The 25,755-nt window shown below is 43.5% G+C and overlaps 1 protein-coding gene across 1 annotated transcript in view; it reads right to left on the bottom strand.

Moving 5' to 3' along the window:
• SKAP1 (src kinase associated phosphoprotein 1) overlaps positions 1-23,105 on the bottom strand; it is a 156,439-nt gene extending 133,334 nt beyond the window's left edge. The window contains exons 1-3 of the mRNA XM_032989632.2: positions 23,046-23,105; positions 16,842-16,947; positions 8,634-8,643 (exon numbers count right to left, since the gene is read on the bottom strand). Coding sequence (XP_032845523.1) covers positions 8,634-8,643; positions 16,842-16,947; positions 23,046-23,079 — 150 coding nt within the window. The 5' untranslated portion in view covers positions 23,080-23,105. The remainder of the gene's footprint in view (positions 1-8,633; positions 8,644-16,841; positions 16,948-23,045) is intronic.
• Positions 23,106-25,755: the final 2,650 nt, after the last annotated feature.

The following is a 25,755-nucleotide window of genomic DNA, read 5'->3' as shown; positions in this document are numbered from 1 at the left end:
CAAGAAGCACCTAGTAATCCAAACCAGGAAGCTTTCCTCAAGTTTGTAAGAAGTTTTAAATCAATGGGCTGGTTTTAAAAGAGTTCAAAAAGCCCTCCTCATTAACCTAATTCTTCTCAATGAAGGTCATGAAAGTTTTGACATTAACTGCAGAGTAACCCAGCCAAACTGCTAGTTGCTGTTACCTGGTCTTTGAATCCTATTAGAAATTCTACAAGTTCTTAATTTGCTGGCTCCAAGTAAAGACTGATAACAGCAAATCCATTTTTTTTTTTAATCAAGTGACATGTTTATTCTTGGAGGATTTTTTTTCTTCTCCCCCCCTCATTTCATGCAATGAACACATCCAAAAAGAAAAACGTGCCTAATGTTTTCAAGAAATTATGAAAACACCTTTTGTATTTCCTTGTGGCTAATGCAATATGAATTTCCATCAGGGACAGACATCTCCCCCTTAATTACTGTACACCTACAACCAGCTAAACCCATTTCTGACCACTATGGAAACACATTCAAGGCAGCTTGTTGGGGCAGTCTGGGTCAAGGGACTCCATCCCAGCCCCATCCCGGGACCAGGCTGGGTGTCAGCACACCCCAGTGCCCTGCCAGCTTCTCTCCAGCGGCAGGATGCTGCGTGGCCTGTCTCCACCCTTGGGCTTGGACTCCCGGGTTTTTAAAAGATTATAAAGCTTTGTGATATGGCAGGGAGAGGAGGCTTGGTTTCTGGCTTGAACGCTGAAACTACTACTATTGCGTTTTGAAAGTTACACATAGCTCTTGATTTGATTTTTTTTTTCTATGTATGTACATAAATAAAAATGCAAATACACTTCCATCCAGCCCTTCCCAGAGCACAGACGCTTGCCGCCTACCTATGACATTTTTCCAAGTAGAGTGTTCTGTTTTCTCCTATAATCGTTACTTGCCTCTAGAATTTGTGCACAATACCTTAGGTAGTGGAATAATTTATAAGTCCACGTAAAAGCAAAGCTGTGCAGCTGCTCAGAGTTTGCAAAACTATGAAACAGGAGGGATTTCAATGCAAAAAATACTGTCTCTACACAGATTAGTTTGCCCAAAATATAATACATACACAGAGGCAAAGAACTGCACACTCGGAGCTGCAGGAAGCAAAGCTTCAGCACTGATAAAGGGAGCTGTCAGAATTGTTGATATTAAAACTTTTCTTTTTCAAGTTAAAGAACATATGCCTTTGTGTATATTTTATTTTTCATTAATTAACTCCGTTCCACACACCACCTAAACACAACTTGGACTTTAGAAGGCATTCTAACAAAAGTTTTTTTGTTTTCTTTTTGTCTCTACATGTTATGACATTTCAAGGGTTGTAGCTGGCACTCATGTTTATAAAGCAGGGGAATTCCACGCATGGCGATAGAATAGATATTTTAACAATATGTTACAAATATTGTCAATTCGATATTTTTTCCCTTGCGTTTTCAAACACATCATAAATCTAGTCTAGGTTTCTGTGTATGAACCCTGCTTACCACTGAGCTGGAGACTCTTGGCATGAACGCAAAGAGCGTTTTTTATAAATAAAACTTAGTAAAATCACTATGCACTCCATTAATTCAGGAACACTCTGCCTCAGCTTCAAAGGGGATCTTTACAATAAAGATGGTGTTTTTGCTGCTTTAATGATTTGCTACTTGTACTTGTCATAACTACACGAACCAAATATGCAATACCAGGGAGCAGCAGTTTAGGGAAATGCACAGTTCCGTCTCCCACCCAGCTCCGCTTCAGTTCAATTCAACAGATTTGAGGCTTTGGATAGAAAAGCTGCTTCATAAATCTAACACTTGAGGCCTTTGTATAATGCCAGTTAATGAAAGAAAACTGCACGCATGCCTCAGGTATATACATACCTCACGCACTGCTACCGCATCCAACCCCAAGAACAACTGGCGACCCATGAAGTACTCGGCATCCGAGCCAAAGTGAGTAGGGACGACAGAGGTAAAATGATACCCAGTTCATCTAAATAGTATATACTATAAGTGGCCTGCTAAGACTTTCCATAGTTACTTAATTGTTTTACAAAATATGAAGGCTCCCTATTTTTAAGTCACGCTTTATCCTGACTTGTCCCTTACCCCACCTCCCTGCCACACATCTATATTTATTGCTCCCAGCTTCAGGGAGGCGACATCTCCTGGGGTAAGACACAGAGCTGGGAGAAGCAGTACATCTGAACCCGATTCCTGGATGTATCTGTAGATGCTCTGGTACCTTAATAACATTTCTTGAGCCTCAGTTTTCCTAAATTTCATAAATGGGAATAACTGTCCTCCCTCTCTTGCATGTTTTGATTACTTATGAATATTTTAAGGAACACTGACATTCAACAAATACACAGCACTTCAGAGAAAACCATTCAGGATGAATTTTTGATGGAAAAACAAAAGTGTTACCATAAGCTCAATGAAAATAAATCTAATTTTATTCAACTAGTTGGGGTTGTTTTCTTCAAAACAAAAGTAAAAAGTCATTGCCTACAACTTCATCCCCTGTGAGTTTTTTTTTTAGTGTGAATGAGTATGTGGGAGTTACGAGTTCTCCATGCAATGCTCTGCTAAGGGGCCACCCGCCAAGCAGGAAGGCCCGGGCACCCCCCAGGAGGATTTGGAAGGACAATTCTGCATCAGCCCCAGGCTGGGGCCCTTGACTGCGAGGGCAGAGCCCCATTTTCTCCATTTCCAAAGGTCTGTGTCTTGAAGCAGAGTGTTACAGGGCAACCTGTGCTCCCGAGTATCTCAAGACACTGTATAGGCATCAATGATTTAACCTAACTCACTGCTACCCATGGCCATATTGCCTTTCCACATTTGCCCATCTTTGCATGTCTCTTGGGAATGGAGAAGCTGGAGCACACCAGTGACAATAATTTAGTGCAAAGTCCCATTCCAACAAAGCCAGACGTCCAGCCCTGACCCACAGCTCTTTATCCACACATGCACTTTTTTCTTCTTTAATCCTTCGTCTTGCATTGCTCCCTGTCCCTCCATTCTCTTCCCAAATACTCATCTTTTTCCTCCAGTTTCCCCTTCCTCCTATTTAATGCTGGATTTCCTTGCAGTACCCCAGAATGGCCTGTTGCTGCTCCCTCAGACCATTCGTTTCTTCTAAATCAAAGCTGTTTCAGAACATTTCCCCTGCACTGAATTGTGAGACAGAAACAGCAGAAAGGGGGGGGGGGCTACAACTGACCCACGTCTTCTCCAGATTTTCTTTGCCAAATTTCCTTAGTTCTCTTTCTACAAAGGGGAGGTTGCTCCAAGACAGCAAGGACATGCATGCATAAAAATATATTAAGTGTATAAAATGCTTCACATAGGCAAATCAGCCCTCCTCCAAGAGGAAATGAGTCACCCTGGGGTTCTGTTCAAAGAGCACCTAAGGAACAACGCAAAAATAATTTGCAGCTACACACTACAGTCAACAACATTGCTTGGTACATATGAATCAGGCAGAGCAACTCATCCTGCAAATTTTATGCTTTGTTCACAAACACACTCATCTACCCAACTCGTCCTCAAGACCTATGCTCCTGTTTCATATAAATTTCTGCTTGCTGGGAAATATCAAGACTGATTTTATTAGTTTCAGCCAATACTGGAAACCAACAGGTTGGCATAGCTGGAATCACTGAGGTTTTGGTCTTCAGAGGGATTTCAGCATGGTTCCAAGTTCAAGGAGCTCAGCTGCCTTTGCCAGATGTGGTCACAAGTTGTGCTCACCCCCTTTAGAAAAAACTGTTTACTAGATATCACAAAGAAAATACCAAACCTTCTTACAAGAAGCCTTCTCCTTTGCCACATCAGCCTGTTGTTTAAATGCACTGGCAGGGCAGCTGGGCAGATAATTTATACCTGATTATCTTTATACCAGATGTCCTGGCACATGAGATGTATTGTATCTTTTTTCTTTAAAACCAAGCCCCACTTTGTAGTTCTCTCTTTTCCATTCAACATGCACCAAGTTCTCATTACTACCTCTCCTTCCCCCAGCAAGGTATGAAATTGGAGCTGAGGCTCTGAAGATGATGTCCAAGCCCCTGTTTTCACTCCAAAGTTGTCCTGTTTCCTTAGTACTTTTTTTTTCCAAATAATATTAGTTCCCAAGATGACATAGGGACACATTTAGAGATACTTACATACCTGAAGACCCAAACACTTCCACAGTAATTCCTCGCAGACATTTAAGCAAGCTTGGCACTTCATTTACAAATCTATACACAGTTCTACAAACCAATCTTCCTAATATTACTTAGGCTTCCAACTCTATGAAAGAATAAAGAATATTTCAAAAGAACAAAATCATCCCTCCTCCATCCTTTAAATTGTATGAACTTTCAAAATTAAAAAAAAAAAAAAAAAAAATCTAATTTTGAGCCCTTTTATGTGTTCTAATCCTCTTGCTTTTTTTTTTTAATTTTGAACACAGCTGTCTGTTGTACTTTCTCAAATGATGCCAGATGCTGGGTTCATCAACCAAACGCATGAAAACAATGGTTTGAAAGCAATTAGAAGCACCGAGGCTGCACCGAGGCTCATATTAAAATGTGATAACACTGTTCTAGTGGGAATTGCAATGCTGCTGCATTTCTGACATTTCTGTGCTGCCAGACAGACAGGATGTGCTGGAAGTGGGCCCTGATCAAGGAGGTAACATACTGGAATTTATTCCTGGAGTAAATGAAGGATTAGCCGAGTTGGAACACTCACAAGGATTTTTATTACAGCCCCAGCTCCCATCTTGTTTGAACACTGGCAGATCCTTCTGTCTGTACTCAGGTATCACAACCATTGTTTAAGGAAAAAGGACAAACGCACCGAACCATGCAGCCTGGTCATACCCAGTGCTCCAAATTAGGAATCAGAGCTGAGCTCCACTGATCCAATACAGAGTCAAAGGAGCTCCAGGTCAGCTCTGAGCAAACACATATCCATCAATTGCCCCAAATATGCAGAAGTACCCACTGACGTGGCTTGTGACCTGCAGGCACCCTGGAAACTTTAAATCATCACCCCTATTATTGCAGAAATGAAGATCAAAGTCACAATCAGAATCTCCCAGCTTGTTAACAGGCATAAGAGATGGTCACGGTCCCGAAAAATTTACAGCCTGACCATTTGTGTACACCTGAAGGTTGATTCAGTTTCAAGTTCGGGTTAACATGAAGCGATGAGACTGGAGGAAGCTTGCTGAGGGTTACTCAACAGTCTTTGCTCCCAACTCAACAGCCCATGGGAATATACTGCCCTCCCTGAACTTTAAGCCTTTTCTGGAGACAGAAGTTTTGCAGCAGAATTTCCTAGGCTTGTCCAAGACAATGCGTTTACATCAGCACCACAGTTCTGCATTATTTGCTCTCAAGGGTGAGAACTAGACTTCGACTTCTGCTGCTCAGAAAAAATACTAACCCCAAGTCCTGCTATAGCCCTTACCACAGCTTTGCCCCTTTCCATGCTTAAGATCTGCCACACACAGCTATATATTCAGTTTAAGCTCTTCTCCGTGTTAACTTTGCATAAAAAACATCACACCTGCCCAGCCCCTCCCTACTCCCCAAGCTCACAACAGTGAGAACTCACCCCTCCTTCCCCTGGCTCGTACTCACCCCGGGGCAGAAATTCCAAGTGGTACCTAAAAGACCAAAAAAAAAAAAAAAAAAAAAGAGGACAGACATAAGCATATATTATTTTCTTAATGATTTGTTCCAGCCTGATGAATAAGTGACAGATGGGAAGATTATGCCACAGTGCTGCCAGGAACCCAGCTAATGGTCAACACACATTTTGTGCAAGAAGCTTCAAGAGGAATTGCAAATCCTACAGATGAACCTGCTTCACATCTCCTCCTCTTGAAAAGTTTCAAAGGCTCCCAATTTCCTTCCATTAGAACAGGTCTCTTTCTCCAGATGCAAAGGTTTACATGACCTTTTGCTTTACAGCCTTAAAGGCCGTTAAAGGTCCTTTCCACCCCGAACTATTCCAGGATTCTATACTGACTCTCTTCTTAACCTCATCTCACACCTTCCCTTACAGCAGCAACACAGAGGGCAGTACACATGCTGCCCACTTCGGGCCATGCCAAAAAAAAAAAAAAATTCTCTGATTTCTTCATCTCTTACACCTTGAGCACATCTTGGGTTGATATCTGAGTCATTCTAACAAGGGAACCACACTGGTGAGTTCTGAGAACAGATCAAGGATTGGGGATAAACCACAAAATGACCCATTCACATGCAAGATGTGTAACAAAGGGCTGGTCTATAGGCATTGGTGGCAAGAATCCAGTATGAAAAATCCAATCAATTTGTTTCCTCATTAAAAGCTTTCATGAAGAAAATGATTTAACACAAACATTCAGGCTACTGACACAGATTAATTAGAAAACAACAACAGAATTCTGATTAGGGGCAAAATACTTATTTGACTTGTTTGCTTTGGACAAAAAAAAAAATGTTCAGACAGAAGAAACTTTCCTGAGTGGGGAATGGGCTCAGTGATAAATAAAAGCTGTATTCTACTGGAAATAGCCGCACCACTGTGCTTTGTAGCAAGAAAGGACAGCAGATTTCTCTGGGCCTTCGGATGCTCTTGGCAGTGGTTCCCCATTTTTACAACAAGCTCTTTCCTATCCATCCTGTGGCAGCCACATCTTATCTCTCAAGCCCAGAGAAGTGACACCACTTGCCCAAGGTCAGCAGAACCCTAACAGCAGCTCCATCCTCTTGTTTCCAGTCAGCATTAACTGTTACTCCACATTTGCTTTGAGAATTCAAACATTATTTGGTATTATTCAATATTTGATTTGAGAAACCTCTCCTCCTTGGGCTCAGCCTCTGGTCTGCAAGACGGAACTGTGTTTCCCCAGCCCTCCAACTCCAGCATCCCTGAGAGTAGAAATACTTTTGTCTCTTGAACAGACAATGACTGAGACAAGGACAGCAAAATCACTCCTTGTTTTGTGAACTTTTGTCTCTTGTGCTTGAGAGACTGTCCTAATCTCCCCTGAACATGTTTTAGTGATAACATTTACTGCACTAGGACCAAAATGATTTTCTGTCACTTCTAATTCCAGTTCAATAAAAGTATAAGAGCTTTGTTTCTAACCTCTGTCATTTTTAATACAGTAAAATGGTTTAAAAAAAATGTAAAATTGAGTTCCATTTCCTACTGGACCAGCAAGCCCATGTTAGCTTCACTCTGATCAAATTTAAGGGTGGGAGGGGGGAAATACCAAAAAGATGCTTTGCTTTTTTTTTTTTTAGCATAAGGAAACAGTCAAAAATTCTAATCTCATCAGATCAGGATGTGTCTTTAATCTCATGCTTTGATCATTTTCACTCTGGAAAGGCTTAAGCAGAGAATGAAAGTTTAAAATTTAATCGTGAGTGGGGGGAAGATGGTCTTGTTCTTATGGAAGATGAAAGAGTAATGTTCTAATTCCTTCATCTGCCACTGACTGCATGAAAATCTTGAATAAATTACTTATCTTGAGAGTTTAAAAGGCACCCACATACGATGTCACAGTATTTTCAGTATGTTCACTTATAGAATTTCTTTATGTCCCCTTGGTATTTTGTCTGTGTCTAAGAGGGTGAGGGGAAGGATGACTTTCAGCATCTGTTTCCCCCACCCCTTCCTGCAGGTAACTTCAGCCTTAATCAGCAAGTTGTATTTTCACCATATTCAGAGGTGGCCAGAATGTTCTTTTTTTGTTCCTACATTACCCAAGAAACACAATTCTTCAGGCAAAATGGACATATTTACCACAACAATCTAGGTAGCAAATAAGGCTAGTTCAAATCTATCTATAGCCCCAAGTCACACGCATGCCTATAGATTCAGAATAAAGCATGTTTCTGTGGAGCAGAGGAGGAGGAACTCAGCTAACAGAAGCAGGTTAGTCATCTTGGGCCACTCTCCAAAGTACAGAGCTTGAGGCCAATTCTGATTTTTGTTCCCAATTAAGACAATACTGACAAGCACATTATGCTTTTAACATGCTCTACCTGTGGGTAACAGGCAGTTACACAATGTTTTGTTCTTTAGATTTGCAGGAGGTTTACACTGAAAGTTATAGTTCAATAATTTCTCACAGCAAATAACTTGGAAACCTGTAATTGTTCCATACCCATACCCATCCCCTCGAGTCAGACAGCATAAATCAGAAACCAGAGGCCTAATCCATATTTTGGAGGTTATTTGTCTTGGGATCACTTCGACATTTTCATTCTTAATAAAAAATTTTTAGATCTCAAACACCAAGAATAAAATCACCTTATTCATTTTCTTAACCAGAAACTTTGGGAATAGGTGATGTATTTGGTCATGTCTTAACTGTTCCTTTTAAGCACCTGATTTTAAAAGTGCCTACCCACCAGCCACAGGTGGAATCCCCCAAGAAGAAAACCAGTTAAGGCAAAGCATAGCAAAGAGTCTTCAGCCAAATAAGACGGTCCAATTTACATCAGACCTTAAGAAACTTGGAGGGAGATGGGGAAAACTCTTGTCAAATGATTAACTAGCTTCAGCAAAATGAGCTCACAAAGGAATCTATCGAGATTTTTGATGCAATATGTAAAGTGAGGAACTAACCCAAAAATATCTGATTTCCATTACAAAGCCAGAGAACGAGTGTTGCACTGCCAACACTGTAACAAAAGACATCCTATAAGCATTTCCTCCACAGGGTTTGCAACGAACCACCCACCTCTCACCTCATCGGTGCATTTTTGGGGCCAGACAGGAAGAAGCCACAGATTTGTTCTGTTCAAAACACAAACTGTTTCTCATGATCGTATAGCCTTTGAGGTTATGCACTCAACAAGAAAACATCAGAGGGGCTCACTTTTCTGGAAATGTTTATGTTCTTTGCTCCTGAAAAACATACAGATCCCAGTTCTAATTCATCAGCCTCCTAATAGCAATGTCTCCCGCCAGACCCAATCAAAATTGTAACTCAACTGTTTAAGCAGACCTCAAAGGGTGAATTACCACAAGAAAGAGTAGAAGAAAACACTGTTGTCACACTGGAAAGGGAAATTGAGTCACAGAACAGGCAGGTTTGCCAAAAAGCTTTGACCTACAGGAACCCACTGGCCTTACAGCCTTGAGCCAAAACTAATGGTCTGTAAGGACCAGAGTCTTCTGTTGCCTTCAGAGCCAGGACTTGGTCTGCAGAAATGAAAGATGCTTCCAGGACACACCAGGACCTTGATCACAGATCTTAGCCTTGCACTGGTTTATAACAGAAGAATGATTAGAAACAACCCCAAGAGCATCAGTTAAGAATTTGTGAGGTTTTAAAATAAGTTCTCCAGATCCTACCCTTTCCAGCTGTACTATATGATGGATTCACCTTCAAGAGTGTAGGGTTTGGGTTTCATAGCTCTTTTACTCAAAAGCAATCGCCTGAAGGGAGTGATACTTCCAGGTCTGACCAAGCAGAACTACCAGCTAAGAATTTATTAAAACACTCCTATCACCTCAGCAGCAGTGTTTAAACCAGGGAAACCCAGAAGTATCCTTCTGTGTTCCAAAAGGAAGAGCAGATTAAGCCCTGCAATATCCAAGGATTAAATTCTTCCCAGTTCAGTATTATTTCTCCCACACTAGGTCTAGATCATAGGGTGGTTTAAATTGGAAGGGACCTTAAAGATCATCGAGTTCCAACCCCCCTGCCCTGGACAGGGCCCCCTTCCCCCAGCCCAGGGTGCTCCCAGCCCCATCCAACCTGGCCTGGAACCCTTCCAGGGAGGGGGCAGCCACACTGTAAAGAATTTCTTCCTTACATCTAATCTAAATCTCCCCTCTTTCAGCTTAAAACCGTCCCCCCTTGTCCTATCCCCACCCCCCTGATCCAGAGTCCCTCCCCACCTCTCCCGCCCCCCCTTTAAGCCCTGGGAGGCCGCTCGAAGGGCTCCCCGGAGCCTTCTCTTCTCCAGGCTGAACCCCCCCAACTCTCTCAGCCCGGCCCCCCAGGGGAGCTGCTCCAGCCCCCCCAGCATCTTCGTGGCCTCCTCTGGCCCCGCTCGAGCAGCTCCATGTCCTCCTGACAGCCACACTTCTCCTGATGCAGCCCAGGGTACAGCTGGGCTTTGATTTGCACTTTAGTAAGAGTGCAGGACTCGTGTTTTCTTGGAGCACCAAGATAATTTGGATTTACTCCTACATTTCCAACCTTTACACAAAACCCAAGCAGCAGATCTACCCCAGGCCTCTAGTCCTCTGTTGAACAGGGGTGGGTGTATGTATGGTTTAAATCCCATCAATGCACAGAAATCCAGTAAAATACATGATTAACACATCCCCTCCTCCCATCCACAACTTGAGTTTCCTGACCAGAATCCACTGCTTGCAGCAAATCCCAGAGCTGAAGGAGTCTGACCAGATCCATTTGGGGCTAGAAGCAAAAATTGTTGTCTGAAATCTTATGGTCTATATTATGTAAGGGGTCAATCTTGATGGTTATAATGGTCTCTTCATAGCTCTAAAGTCTGTAAAAGTCTAAACCCCACTTTCCTCTCAGACTCAATTTCAGCAGGAACCATAAAATAAAGTCAGGTTTCAATCAAATTTCCTGTATTTTCCTGTCCAATTAAGAACACTAATATCACCACAGATGTTATTAAATTAAATATTTCAAGACAGCCTAATTTGTTTGGTGCACAGCATTCGTTTGTTTTTAATGTTTGCAAAAAATTTTTTTTAAAATCAATGCTGTACAAGATTTCAAGCAGAAAAAAAAGAGATGAAAATGGGATTGGGGAGCTCACCATTAGCAAAGTCGGTTACAAACCACTTCAAATGCATTTCTTGGTTAAATGTTACAGAAGCAGCAGCAGCAGCTATGCAAAGACTCTGGTTACACAATTTCAATCATTTACAGTCCTCAGGTTTCAGATTAACAATGCATTCACAAGGAAATGGATGGGGAAACAGGGGTAATTTTATCAGCTGGAATGGAAAATGATGCAAATTACTGAAAGGAGTCTAACCCAGAAGGCACCAAACTGCATTACTGGCAGAGTGAATGGCCACATTCACCCCAGGTATAAAAGCAGGTAGAATATGATAACAGCTGAATTGAATTTGTGCCCCTGCCACACCATATATTAGCACAGGAGAATTCCTTCCTCAGCACTCCCCAAAAAGAGGAAAAAAAAATCCCCTACCGAGATTATAGAATAAATTGGGAACATCCTAACAGAAACTTTACCAGACTTTAAAAAGAAATAATCACCACGGTCAGTATTAAACTTGACTGTTGAAAACTAAAGGAATGCCTGTGCTCACACACACCCAGGCACAGATGTACTGGTGCAGGGTGGTGAGAGGCTTCAGATCTCCATGAACACCAGCTGGTGTAGCACACACTTATTTGTGCCCACCCTGGGCAGGACCAAATCTCCCTTGCACAAAGGAAAAACCAACCCAAGGAGCTCATTTTTAGGATAAAAAAATGCAAATCCAAGAAATGCTAAGTACTTCTGAGGTGACAGGGGCTCGCTTTTATTTTTTTGCAGAACAAATCTGTATTTAATGGCCAAAGTAAGTGTGAATGAAATCCTGCTCAGCAAGATCATTTCCTTGCTGAGCAAATAAATTTCAGCTCTCTGAAGGACATGAAGGAGGAGAACAGCACTTTGCCTAATTAAGGACAATGTGGTGGGGCTATAGTCCTGCTCTGGCATTAATGTGCTGAGCTCAATTATCTGCCCATCAGGTCATATTCTTAAATTCCTTTTTATCTTGGTATCACACGTTATTCAGTATAATGAGTTTAATATTGGTAGGAATTACAGGCAGTGCATTTACACTAATGAAGCAAAATTACCCTGAAATTGCATTTTCTTTAATTTCAATCTTAAAACTCTAAAATAAGGTTGAAAATTGAAGTAATAAATGTAGTTAATATGGTTAGAAGTTTATTAAAACAGACCAAACAATGCTTTAGACAAGTTTTGGATGTATTTCCATTAGTGAATCTTTTACGGTCCCACTGTAATACCTTACCACAAAAAGGAACACGTTCAACCAGATAATTATGCTGAAGTAGCTACAGTTCAGCTATACCTGTAAACCAATAAAACCAGTATCTTATTAGTTTGTGACAGCATGCATGAACCACACACTACAACAGCTTGCCCAGATTTGTAGCACAACCCCAAAGACGCTCAAACCAGAGGTGGTCACACTGTGTTGTCTTTACCCTTACACTTCCCTCTGAGGTCAAACCATCCTGTTTCAGCTCAAGTAGCAAGTGCAGGATTTCTTGACAGTAACACTGTCAGGGCCAGATGTGGCAAAGCACCCAGCAGGAACTGAGTGACAGTGTTAGCTAAGTTTGCTCCCCAAAAATTTCTGCAGCTCTCATTGAGACACAGTATGGAAACACATAGCCAGGCACAGGGAGAGTCTCTGCCCCCCTCTGCATCTCTGCACCAAGGGTGAGCAATTTCTAAGCTCAGAGGATGTATTTCTTTTTCTGAACCTCAATGTTATGAGCAAGGCTCGGTGGCAGAGCCCAGGATCTGGCTGAGGATGCAGGACAGCTATGGCATTTCACTACAGAATTAGACATTTAATCCTCACCCCAGACTTACATTGACACCTAATCACTCGGCCAGGCAAGGAGCACACACCTGCTGTCCAGGCTGAGAATCCAAACACGCTGCCAGCCACAGCACTCTTGCATTTGTGACACTGCACACAGACACCCAAGCGTGACACCCAGCAGTTGTGGAGGTCTGGGAAAGATCTTGGCTTCTGCAGGCTCTCCTTGGCAGGCCAGGACACCACCACGAGATGTCCCATATGTGAGAAGTCTCGCTGCAGAGTTAAAAGACCATGTGCAGAGTTTTCCTCACCAGTAACACAGTGTTAGCCCTGGGAATATTGCCATAAACTTTAAGGAGGGTTAAACAACAAGGCAGTAAAATGAGGTCTGGGGCATGTTGTCCAGAGGTGAAGAGCCTGGTCTACACCACAGCTCCTGCTGCTGGTAGGAGTGTTGGAAATTGGTCCTGTATCTTAGTTATGAGTAGCAGGATTGGGCCTCAGGTTCACACCATTGTTTTCATCAAATTAAAGGTACAGTTTCTGTGCCTATTTTGGATTTCCTAGTGGGTGCATGCAAGGAACTCAACATTAATTAAACCCCTTTCTCTTCATTTCTGCTTTGATATACAACAGGTCTGCCTTGCTCTCCTTTTAGCACTATTACGTTTCACCTCAGGGGAAAAAAAAAAAAATACTAAGAATTTGTTTCCATCAATGCAAACTTGCCTTCCAACAGGGAGTTTAAATGACTAGCTGACTCCAAGGAGATGGAGGAACTATTTATCTCCATATTTTTAAATAAATCCCATTCTCCCCATCTCACCCCCTGCCATTGTAACTGCTCTAGAAATGTCGAAATGCTGAGGTGAGGTCATTTAACAGCAAGAAGACTTTTTTTTGGTTACTGCTTTGGCCAAAGGACAAGAATGGGCTTGTGTTCCTGAGTGGAGTCATGTATCCGATTCATCCCAGGTGTCGGACATCTGCTGCTAGCTCTGCAGCCGGCTTTGTTAGGACACAAGAAACGGCAGTGATGTTCCCAAGGAACAACTTGAAACAAACCCTCTGCACCAACAGACGTAAAACAGAAGCAGCTGATAACCTTTGGGGTTTCTGGGAGATGAGCAAAACTGTCCCAGCACCACATCCTCTCCAAAGCCGAAGCTGCTTTTGTTTTTCTGTTCAGGACTAGAGCAGAGTCCTCAGCCTACAGTCAGGACACAGGTAACTGTACATGTACTGTGCTGCGAGATCCTCATCCCTCACATAGGTAATTCCTGAGGACCAAGACTCCAGTTGCGTTCTGTGGCTTTTTTCCCTGAATGCCTTGCAAAGCAATTAAAAAAAAAAAGAGATTATCAACAAAACCAAAGAGATGATTTAGAAAATCTGCCAGGCCAGTATTTACTAATAAGATATTAGAAAGTAGACTAGGATCTGAGTTAGTAGGGAATTAAAAAAAAAAAAAAAAAAAAAAAAGAGAAAGAAAACTGTTTCAACACAACAGTGCACTTTAAATAACCAAATGAATTCTGAAAGTAAAACGGTACGGGGACTCATAACTCAGCTGTATGGTGACAGCCTCCCCACAGCCACCGCCTGCAATGCCTCTGACAAGGCTCCTCGAGCAAAAATACCCCAGATTGCCTTGGAAAAAATTATAACCTGCAAACACAATCCACTCCCTACCTACCGCACTTCTTGCGGCGAGACGGGAACAATATATCCTCACAGGTAGCACATGTAGACATAAAGCCCAACCACTTGTTCACATTATAGTCATCAGTGAACCTCCTGGTGGGGGAATGTTATGAAGCCACGGGGAGAGCAGCGATACAAAGACCTGACGGCCAAGTTACAGGAACAGTTATTGAGACTGGCTCAGGATAATCACACTAGATGAAGCTCTTCCCTTTCAGAGACGCATGTGTCTCCCCCCAGTAGTTGAGCAGTTTACTTATGTCCGTTATGAACCCAAATAATGAAACCCTACACGCCGTGTTGAGTTTCACCCCGCAGCGGTGAGACACGGAGAGTGGGGCTGCTCGGGGGAGGCAGGCGCTTCCTGACGACGACGGCTGATGATTTCCTGAACACCCGCCGCAAAAGCCACAGGAAGCTCCCCGAAGAGACAAACCCGCGCCTCCATCCCCAAGAGCAAGACCTGCTCAGATCCTTTCAAATAAAAAGATACAGTCATCGTTACTGTAATCTCCCACCACAAATCATTACATTAATGGCTCAGGTCAGAACAAGGACATTTGTATACTCTGTTCTTCTCACCCTTTCCAAATGCCACCAGGCAATAAAACACAAGTAGGAAATCAGCAGCACCCTGTAGTCTTTGCTCAAGGGTCTCACTTTCTCCTCCAGAAGCACCTGCAATTAATTTCAATAAGCAACAGGATTGAGGCCCATGTCTTAACCCGAGCATGCTGGAGGAATTTGCATGTTACATCTCCTGATGCAAAAGCAGCTTCATCAAATTTCCTGGGTTTTTTGAGATGACTTTGTTCTAAAAAGCTTTGACCTAAATTATATTCTTTGGCTGAGAAAGAGCTAAGGGCCAAGGTTGAGTTCTGCATCACAGCATCAGTGTTTGCCCCAGGACCCTAAAGGCTGCTCCTTCTTGAGTGAGTCACCAAAACCATACACAACCTCTGGGAAGCCAGAGGTCCATAGGATGGTGGCCATAACAACATCTTTTCCTGTTGCTCAAACACCATTCACAACAGCACACGAAGACAGACCACTTCAGGAAGCAAGAACAATCCAGTATTTCCAAGTTTGCCAAGTGCCTCACGTATTAATCAAGTTCCATGCTATTTTTAATTCATTAAAAACAGACCTAGAGTTGCATTATATGAAGATAAAGAGTGGTTGCTTTTAAAGTTACATGTTCTCAGGACAGCTGAAAAAAAGCTTGAGTTGATGTCTGAATACTTCAGGTTCAAAATTCTGCTTACATAACTCTTTCCATCCAAGATCAATATCTGCCAATGAGTGGGAATTTTTCAGGGAAACCACACTAATCTGTTACAAACAGATAATCAAGCCCTTTCTTCTGCAATATTACAGGACACTGCTACACACACACCCCTCATTCTTCCATTAGATATGATGCTACGGCCCCATTTTCCAAAAGCTTCCATCTTCTGCATTCCACTTGTTTCAATTATTCAGGGCAACCCAGGCTGATAATTGCACAGTCCCGAATTGCTGAGTAAAACTGATGCTTAATTAGCCAGCAGGAAAGATCGATTAAGATACAGCAGGGCATCTTGCAAAGTTCTTCAGTGGGACTGCAGGGAATAGAGTCTGGCTGTGCCCTTCCGAAGGATAAAATTCTCTGCTTCTCAGGGACTCAACAGCAGTTTTATTTAAACTGGATGCTTAGATCAGTCAGCCACCCTGAGTTTTATTGTCAGGTCTTAACATCAAGTGACACAACTCATATCTTATAACTAGAGCATTAACAGCAAGCTCTGGATCACGTTTCTAGCCAAAAATATAATGCAGCTGAGGCTGAAAGTTTTATGTAAGCCTCCAGCAACCTGTTTTCTATTTATGTTCCTTGATATTTCCCCTAGCACAATAGAGCAACCTTTGTTTGCTTCACTCACTCATCCAAATGTTGCAGCTTATGTTCTCATGCAGGACTTGAACAGTCCTGGAGACATGAGATTCTGGAACCTGGGTCAGACCTGAGTTTTAATTCAAGTAGTCATCTTCACTCCTTTTTACTGTACCAAAGTCCATGCAATACATATTTGAGTTTGAGTTAAGGGGCCACTTGTGAAATAAATACTTTCAGCAGCAAGCCAGCAGCATGAATCTTTGCTCACTGTATTGATTTATCCACAAGTCTACGTATTAAGTGATGGATTTTTTTTTTTCTCCACAAAATGGTCTCTAGCACAAGGGAGAGGAAGAACAGGACAGGATCAGACACCCATATGCAGACCCGCACAGACACAGCCCAAGGCATAATTTTTTACTCTGAATCACAAAACAAATTCCAAACACAAATAATGTCAACTTTGTGGACAACCATAAAACTGATTAAATAGGAGTGTACAAACAAGTGCGCAGTGCACATTCACATTATACCAAGCCCTGAACACCCACTACCTTTCAAAGCATGGGCTCACTGTCCAGCTAGTTAAACACAGCATGTGGGACCCCAAGGCATAACACTATTCTGGAGCATTTTCATTAGAAGATAGTGCAGACAATACAAACCTGGCTTTGACTTGCTGGAAGCCGAAGAGAATTGCATCCCTCTGGTCCCTTGCTTTAGCACTCAAGTTTTCATTCTGCAGTCCATCTGCCAGGTAGCCTTCAACATCTGGGAAAGAGAATTACCTGTTAAAACTCACAGGCGGAGATACCTGTTCCTGGGTAAGACACCTGGACCTGGCTGTGTACTTGGAAGCCCTCGAGGCATCTTACCAAGCAGTCTGATCTAGAGTCACAAGTCAGTCTGGAGACTTCACTCAGAGAAGTTAAGACATTGAAGTGATTGTGGAGAGAAGAGGATCTTAACATTGCATGTGATTACAGAGCTTGCAATGGTACACGGCAAATAAGCAACTGCAAAGAAACCACTAAGGAGAAAAATGGAAGGGGAAGGTGGAGTGGAACATGGATAAGTCTGTAAGACCAAGTGCAATTCCACCTGAGCCTTTGCTGCCCCAAACCCTAAAAATCTGCTGCTGTGAAAAGCTTCTGGCATTAAGCAAAGACACAAAAGAAATAGTTATCCCATTCAGAGAAGGATACAAAGAATTTCTAAAATGCCAGTGCAAGGTACTGACACTTCAAGGAAACCCTAACCTGTTGTTTTCACAAGGATGATCTTCATAAAAAACAAGCACTGAAAAACAGGTCGGTTGTGCACTAGCATCGCAACACAGGTTCTCCTGCAAGGTTATCACTGAAATACTACACCCTGTGCTTGCTCAACAGAGGCAGCTAGACAAAAGTAAATATGGTATTCTCTCACCTGGAAGCCACATCTATATGCAGAATTTTAACCTGAACTAGAAGAGAAGGGTTTAGTGTCTTCTATTTGCATAAATATTTATGTTCTTTACAAAAACCTCAAAAAGAAAAACTCAGAAAACAAAACAGTTCTAATCACACCTGCTCTGTATAGGAGAATATCATCCTTGTACTCCAGCAGCATTACTGCTAGTTTCCCCTAGCAGAGAAAAGATTGGCTTCAAAGCTATGGTGTTGTACATCCACAGGCCTCTCCAACCTTTAACTCACACCCCATACTGTGACACTAATGTCAGTTTAATATCCTGCTTGCAAGACTTTCAGCTCCTTATGCTTCAGCTGCCAGTACAACAGCCAGCACTGTTTAGCACACCCCAGGAATCTGCACAGCTCCTTAAAAACAGCTCCTACACCTGCAAGCACGTCTCAAGATCAAAATGCCACAAGCAAAATTAATACCTTTTCCTGTTAAAGTCACAAGTCCTCACTTCTTTCTGTTGCCTGCTCATGACGCACTCAAGGAAGGCTTAGAGCTTGGGTGGGAAGGAAAGAAGCTCTTTAAAGTGAAGAAGGGAACAAGGCTGATTCTGGGGCATCCCCCATGGTCCTTTTCCCACCTCCTCAGAGTGACAGAGGGGCAGGAGCAGGGAGACCCAACTCTCACCACAGCAGCCTGGGAAGGAGGAGTGAATCCAGATCATAACACTTGTCTCCGTAACAGTCCAGTTTTCCTTTCTGGTTTTATTCAGCTGAAAACACCGGTTCCCATGGGAGCACTCGCTAATTAGCACATTTCAGCCAAAGGCAAAGTCCCCCAGGTCCTCACTAGCCCTCTCCCCTATCTCCCTGCCTTTCCTCCTACCAGGGGGGGTCCTGACCCACAGAAACCAGGTCAGAGCCAGCCGTGCCCCACAACCTGCAGCCACCACTTCACAGCTGAGAAACAGAGCTTAAAGCCCAAATACAGCACTGAGACATGGAAGCATCCTGGCACAACCCCGCTGATGCAGGGAGGCACAGTTGGCCTATCTCAGCAGATGGGCAATAACGCTAATTCACAGCATCGCTCTCAAACCCACTCCTACATCCAGCAGTGGTTTTGGGAGCTCCAGGAGCAGAGGTGTCAGGCCAAAATGCCTATTAATATCAAGTTCACCGCTAGTAATTTAGCCCTAGGTGGCCTGCCTGGGATAAAATGAAGGCTTTGCCAGAGCAGCTGAGTGAAGCTTTTTAAATCCCAGGCCAATCTTGTAATCCTTAGGCTAAATTTCATTTTCAGTACGTCTCTATGCAGTTTTAATTGTATATCCAAGATACAGTACCAGCTTATGACAAGCCTAATGATGCTGAGGCTTACATCACTTACAAATTACATAGAAAGTACCCAAGTATATATATCTTTCTCCTCAGAGCTTACTGCTTAAGAACAGATGAGCCTAAGGGGACAATTTATTATAAACAAACCAGCATAAAAACAGCGCAGTAGAAACGGGTCAGCAAGAGAAACTATGTACAGGCTGTATTTCCACAGTGAAAAAAAAAACAAGCAAGAAAAACAAACTGCTCCCAGAACTTGTGCAAATATCAGTTGCATCTCTCTGTCATTTTTAAGCACAGATTAGCTCCATGAGCATGCGATTAGCTCTAATATGGTATTTACTTACTGGGATGTCAGCACAGATCAGCTGCTGGATAAGTTATAGTAGAACTAGGGTCAGTTCTGCAAACCAGGCAGAGCCCCGTTCAGAGCCAGTCACTATGTTTATAGCACCAGGAAATGAAAAAGAAAGCCTAACCATAAACTCTCAAAGTGGATCAGGAAGAGCAATATGTAAGCAGCTCTAGAGTAAATCACCCTAATGTTAGTTTTACTGCTTGTCGGTAACATTATATTCTTGATGTTTATAGATTGCTCTGTGCGATCCACTCTGAAAGTTTACAGGACTCTCCTTTTCATTTCCTGCAGCTAAAAAGGTAAGGGGGGGTTGGAAATAGTTGAGATTTCATCAAGTGTTCCAGCGGAGTTTCTAGAGGCAATTGCAAGTTATCCACTTTAATCCTGCACGAGATGCACAGCATCATAAGAATTGTGCCACTATCACTGAAGCCCAGGTAGCAAATAACCTTTTAATGGCAGCACTAAATTCTAGAACTTAATCAGCACTCAATGAGCAGAGCTGAAAGGTATATTAAGATGCCATGTGTATTCTCTCCATGCACAAACACACATCCACTTTTTTTTTTTTTGCTCTTTTCTACTCCTCTGCCATCAGAAGGCAGCCAACAGAAATTCCACACAGAGGAATTGGTCCCACAGAATCACAACATTTTAGCTATGCAAGATAATGCTGAGCCAGTCTGCTCCAACACTTATTTGATGCTTCACGCAATCCCTCCTGCAGTTTATCACCCCAGCTGGCTGGGAAAAAATAGTTTAAAAAAAGTTTAGAACACCTATCAACATAGGGAGTACAGATACCTTGAGCTTCCCTGAGACTACATTAATATTTCCAGGATGTGTCCCAGAACAGCCAGGGATTTGGAAGACTAGTTGTATCATCCCCTGTCCCACTTGTCAAAATAAAAGCCATGAACAATTGCACACAGTGCTTCTCTACTTTCCTGCAAGCTCAAAAAAGGATGGATTAATTGTGAAACAACATTTTTCAGATGAGCCCTCCTGATTTTGTGGGGCTGAGTCAGAGAAAACCTTGAGAACCAAAGCAAACTTCATCCATCCTCCTGCAACGGACTGAACAGGATGTTCTCCCCCATGCAACAGGCAGTGGGGGAACTAAGAACAGCTTCTAAGTCTCAACCCTAAATTCCCTGATATTTAAATTTCAGAGCTACTGATGATGCTACGTCAGTGCTGACTGTGGCTTATGAGCCCTCGCAAAACAGAGCGGTTTATTGTTTATTTTTAAAACAGCGCTGAGGCTTCTTGCCTTGCAATTAGCAGCTACCCGCTTTGTTATGCTGTGCAGGTGCAGTCACAGCCTCCCAGTGCAGCACCTGCTCTGTCCTTCCCGTTGCCCAAACTCCAGCAAGAAAATGGCTTTCCAGACCTACCATCTGAAATGAAGAGGAGGAAGCAAGGCAGGTGAAGGGAAGATAATCAGACTGCCAGCTTGCCTTTGCTTCTACAAACAAAAAACAAAGTCCTGGGTTTGTCAGAGATATATCACATTTTTTAGAACCAATGTCTCAGCCTTCAGAAGAAATTTGTGCTAAACAAATATGAAATACCCTTAAGCAAAAGTAGTTTTAAAAGGCACCTGAGCCAAAAGTGAAACTCTGTGCAATTAACTAACAGGCACAGCATTAATAAAACTTGGATTGCTGATTTGTAAGGTAGAACTTAATTGTTGCACCCACATCTACTCATAAGCAGAAGACAACAAGTATTCATAAGTGTTGCAAGACTGCAGTGTAGAGAGAGAGAATAGGCATATTGTGTTGGCTTTCAACCACGGCAACCTCGGAGATATCTTACGTGATAATAACACAACTGTGACCAGCAAGCCAGTGACTACCTGCTTCTGCACGACATGGAAACAGTCCTGCACTACGAACCAAACTTTAATATAAGGACATAGATGGTATTGGCTGTATATCAGTACAGGTTTCCTCCTCTATTTGTAATTTTTAAATACAAGAATTTTTACAGTAATGCAGTTTGCAAACACTGTAATAGCTTAAGCGCCTTCATTTCCAGCCTGCATAGCTAGAAACCTCCTCAGTCACTGGAAGGCCTCAAGACCGTATAGATTGTTAAGACACAGCAAGTTTGATACAGAGGTATGTGACATGCAATTAATCTCCATTCATAGCCTGCTATATCTGTCAGCAAATAAAGGCTGTGCTTTAGAAGGAGATCTGAAGCCTTCAATTAAAAACAGTCAGCTAACAAGAAAATAATCTAAGTTAAAGGAAGGTGGCAGGTGCAGAAATGAGTTGTTTACAAAAGTGTCAGCACTGAACAATAAAGTGCCGCACATCAAAAACGTGAAAGGGTGAACTTCACTGAAGCCCCCATGATTAAAAAACAGAAGAGAAAATTTACACCTACATCTGGGGGAAGACACAAAGCATTTGTAAGAGAGCTTTGACGGGCTCGGAGGCTGCACGCTCTCTCTCCCCGACTGACAGATCCCGGGAAGGGAAGTTATCCCACGTCTCGGAGGGGAAGGGGCGAGTGCTCCGTGCTGCCAGGAGCCGTCGCAACAGGAAATGAAAGGTCACAAAGCTTCGCAGCAGCCCCGAGCGGGGAGCAGCAAGATGCTAACAGCTCCTTCCCCCCCCCCCCCCCCCCGGTAGCAAGATGTGTCGGTAACATTTGCACATGTTGTTCACCAAGGGGATAACCCCCGCTGCTCCAGCAGGTTTATTTATGGGCAAGTTATAACATGGCCACCTCCGCACGGTGCTTCTCTGGCCAAGCCTTTGCTTACCACTTCTCAAGCCTTTGCTTACCATACCACGGGGTCAACAGTGGTTGCAAAAGTCCGTCCAGAACTTATGAAGCATATTTTAATAGAAGAGTTTAACATGGTTTCTGCTTGGCTGACCCACCACTTCAATGAGCGGAGGTGTTGCCGTTCAAGTCTAGGAAGAAATCCATGAAAAAGAGCTTCAGAAGCCTCACACCTGCCATTTTACACACAGTAAGTACTGCCAGCAATCAGCACAGCTCATTCACTCACAAGCTGAGACCCCAGGAGGTCACAATCAAATTATCAAGCTGAAGCGGGGCTCGAGGCCAGCACTGCTCTCAGCTGTACCCCCATTTTCAGTGGGGGTGAAGCTTTCCTGAGGATGCACCCCCCCAACCAAATGAGCTTGCTCAGTGCATCCCCTGTGACATACAGCACCTGCACATCTACAGCCAGGAAACACCGCTGTCACAGCCACAACAAAAGCCTGTTGAGAGGGCTCACCACAGCACACGAGCTTATTTTACCCTTCGTACTCCCTCCCTTGTCTCACCCCAGTGATGCTCATCAGTGCAGCCTCAATACCTTAACAGCAAGCACTCAATGGGGACACCTTTTGAACACACCAGAAGAAACCCCTCCATCTTACATACACTCTCTTCCCCTTACAAAGACTCTGGGTCCACCAAAAAGCTTCCCTACCCCTAACACAGGCATGGGCCCACCTGCCAACTCCTGAGCAACAGGAGGACAGCCCCAAAAACACCAGGGCGGGCAGGCAGCCACATCCCCTACACTCTCATTGGGGTTAGGGACAGGGAAGACACACATAACCTGAGGACCCCAAAACCATCAGCCTTACAGAAGAAGTAGCTCCCACAGTCCTTCCGCTCATCTCTCTGGCTCAGCACAGTGAGGTGCAGAAAGATCTTCAGCTTCTCCCCATGCAACCACAACAGACTTCCCCCATGAAGCAAAACAGGAGCAAGGAGGAATTCATGTTTACCTTCCAGGAGCCTCTGGATCTCCTCTGGGACCATGATACCTGCCACCTTCCTTTCCACAAGGGTCAAACCTGCTGCTACTGCGCCTGTCCCCAAGCAGCAGGGACGAAGGAAGCAGGGAGGGCGGGGACACCCCAAAAGAGGTAGGAGGAACCACAGGGCTCTGCTTAGATACCACCTCCTCCTCACATAACCCCGGCCAGCTCAACCTACCTCCTTACAGGCAGCCAGGATACCCAGGTCCCCTGGATGCTGAGCACCTCCATGTTCCCCAGAGCCCAAGCTCCAGTCAAGAAGCTGCAAAAGTACCTGACCCCACCCCAGCAGCAGCCCAGCTAAACCTGTGCTCCTGCATTAGCATTTTAATCAGGTGGCACTTGGGCGTGGGCCTCCTGCCTTAATCACACAACTCAGGGCACCTGCTGGCAGAGCAGCCCCATGAGCTCCATGGCCACTGATTTCACCTCCTGTGCCTGTTCCTAGCACAACAGGAGCTGGGGATTGGATTTGTTCCAGGCAAAGGCAGGCTCCCTCCTCTAATGTGCAGGGGAAGAGAATGGTACTTGGCTGTTCTGCAATAAAACTTCCCCTCTTCCTGCATCCTGCATAGGAAGGGGGTTAGATTGTAATAGCCATTCATATTTCTATGTCTTGCTCAGAGAAATAACAGGGTTGAGCACTTTAACTTGCTTTATGACAGGCAATAAATGCAAACTGCACTCTACAAAACAAAAATGGCATTGCATTAGATTAACCCACAGCCCTGCATCTGCTCCTCTCTTATATAAATGAATTAGCACAAGCTGACTATGAGGATACCACTATTATTTTTCATTCTTGTATTCCCAAATTTTAGGCTCAATATTGACTAATCCAAAGACAGTCTTCTTTATCTGATATATCATCAATGATTCCAAAGACCAGTTTAAGATTTCCCATAGGTTAAGTGTACAGGACCCAGTCCTTACTTTGCAATATCCTGGTATCAAACAAATATTTATTATTATAGCACATAGAAAAGGTTATTCTGAACACTTTTGCTTTTCTGGTGTTTTATGCCTGACATGTCATTTTTAATTATATTTTCCCAACATAGCAAATGTTGGAGATGGCAAAAAAGGATGCAATCCGGCTGTGTCAGCCACAAATATAAAATCACACAGCTTCACAAAAGTTAGTGCTTGCTGCTTTCAGCAGGGCCACAACACAGCTCCTGAGAATGGAGAGCCAGGGCTGGGTACTAAGTTGTATCATAATGCGATGAGGCAGGGCCGCTCTGAACTCTCCACGGAGGCCCCCTAAAACTGCTTCTCTTGCTGCTTTGCTGTCCTCCTGCTCTGAGCAAGCCAGCCTGCCACAGGAATTACCACAAGCTGGCAAAGCAAAATCTAGAAGGGAAAAAGAAAAAAAGAAGCGTGCGTTGGGCTTCCAGTCTGCACAGGCTGAGATACACAAACCCTTCCCTACAGTGCCGCTGGCTTCAGAGGGACAACGCCGTGTCGTGAGGCTGAGCATATTTCCAAGTAATTGCAGAATCAGATTCTTACAGCTCTCTGGATGCATCACCTGGGTGGAATAAAGGTTTAGTTGTTGGGCAGCAGGCCTTGGGTAAAAGAAACCTGGAGCAGATTCCAGATTTTCCCCAAGATTCTTGCTCGGTTCAGTCAAGGCGGTCAGTGTGTTTCAGGCTTATCTCACACATGTGATGTAAGAGCTATACTGGCAAAGGCTTAGATGTGGAAGAGATGGAAATATATGAGAGAGATGCTTTTCCATATGCTCTCAGCTGCTAACATGCTTTGTGACCCCCTTTCTGAGACGACGGGGTGAAACAAGGGGAAAGACTCTCTTATGCTTTTAGTTATTGGTAGAAATCATATAAAGAACAGGTATAAGATGAAGCACAGTGCTTTGTGGTTTTTTGGTTTGGGCTGTGTGCCTGCAATTCTGGTGCGTTGTCTCCACTGTAGACAGTGGAGTGAAAGGAGAAAACCCCCAAAGCAGCTGTAAAGTTCTTTGAGGACTTTCTGGTTGAAATATGCACTTTTATGCATGGGGACAACACCTCAGCAACTCACATATAAATAACAGTTGTCAAGAAAGGATAGCTTTAAAGGAGAAGTGAAGATACCATGACCATGAACATTTTTAGTGTGTGCAGCTGATTTACCAGAGAAGTAACGTTACACTGTTTTCTGTGTGGAGTCTCTTTGCGTGGTAATGCTGAAGTGGCAGCTGCCATTTGGGGTTTAGTCGCAAAGAAGACAGTGTGTTTTCTCTCCCGCTTAGGGAGGCTCAATTGCTCTCTGGATCTAGGAAAAGAAACACACCACCACTTCTGATTTGTCACTTGGCTGTGCTCTGCACGCACATGTAATTTCAGAACAACCTGGAGACAGACCACGTCTGACATTACCAATCCAGACCTTAGAGGTTTTCTCCTCCAAGTAAGCTCACTCGGTTTCTGTCCTTCCCTTTTTACCTTGTGCTCGGCTGTATGGGCTCACCCACATTGACAACACCACTGCAGCATATTCTTGATTTTAGGACAACACATACAAGAAATTGCTCTCATGTGGATGCAGAGGCCTTAAAGCACAGGAAATGTTGCTGCAGCTCAGAGGGCCTCACACGGGAGATGGCCTTGCTAGAAAGCATATACATTGCAGTAGTCTTCCCTATTACATCTGCCAGTCAGGTAGCCTTTCATGA

The sequence above is a fragment of the Tyto alba genome, unplaced genomic scaffold (genome assembly GCF_018691265.1).
Source record: "Tyto alba isolate M040663 unplaced genomic scaffold, T.alba_DEE_v4.0 Super-Scaffold_12, whole genome shotgun sequence".
Classification (NCBI taxonomy): domain Eukaryota; kingdom Metazoa; phylum Chordata; class Aves; order Strigiformes; family Tytonidae; genus Tyto; species Tyto alba.
This window is presented reverse-complemented; position numbering and strand designations above follow the sequence as displayed.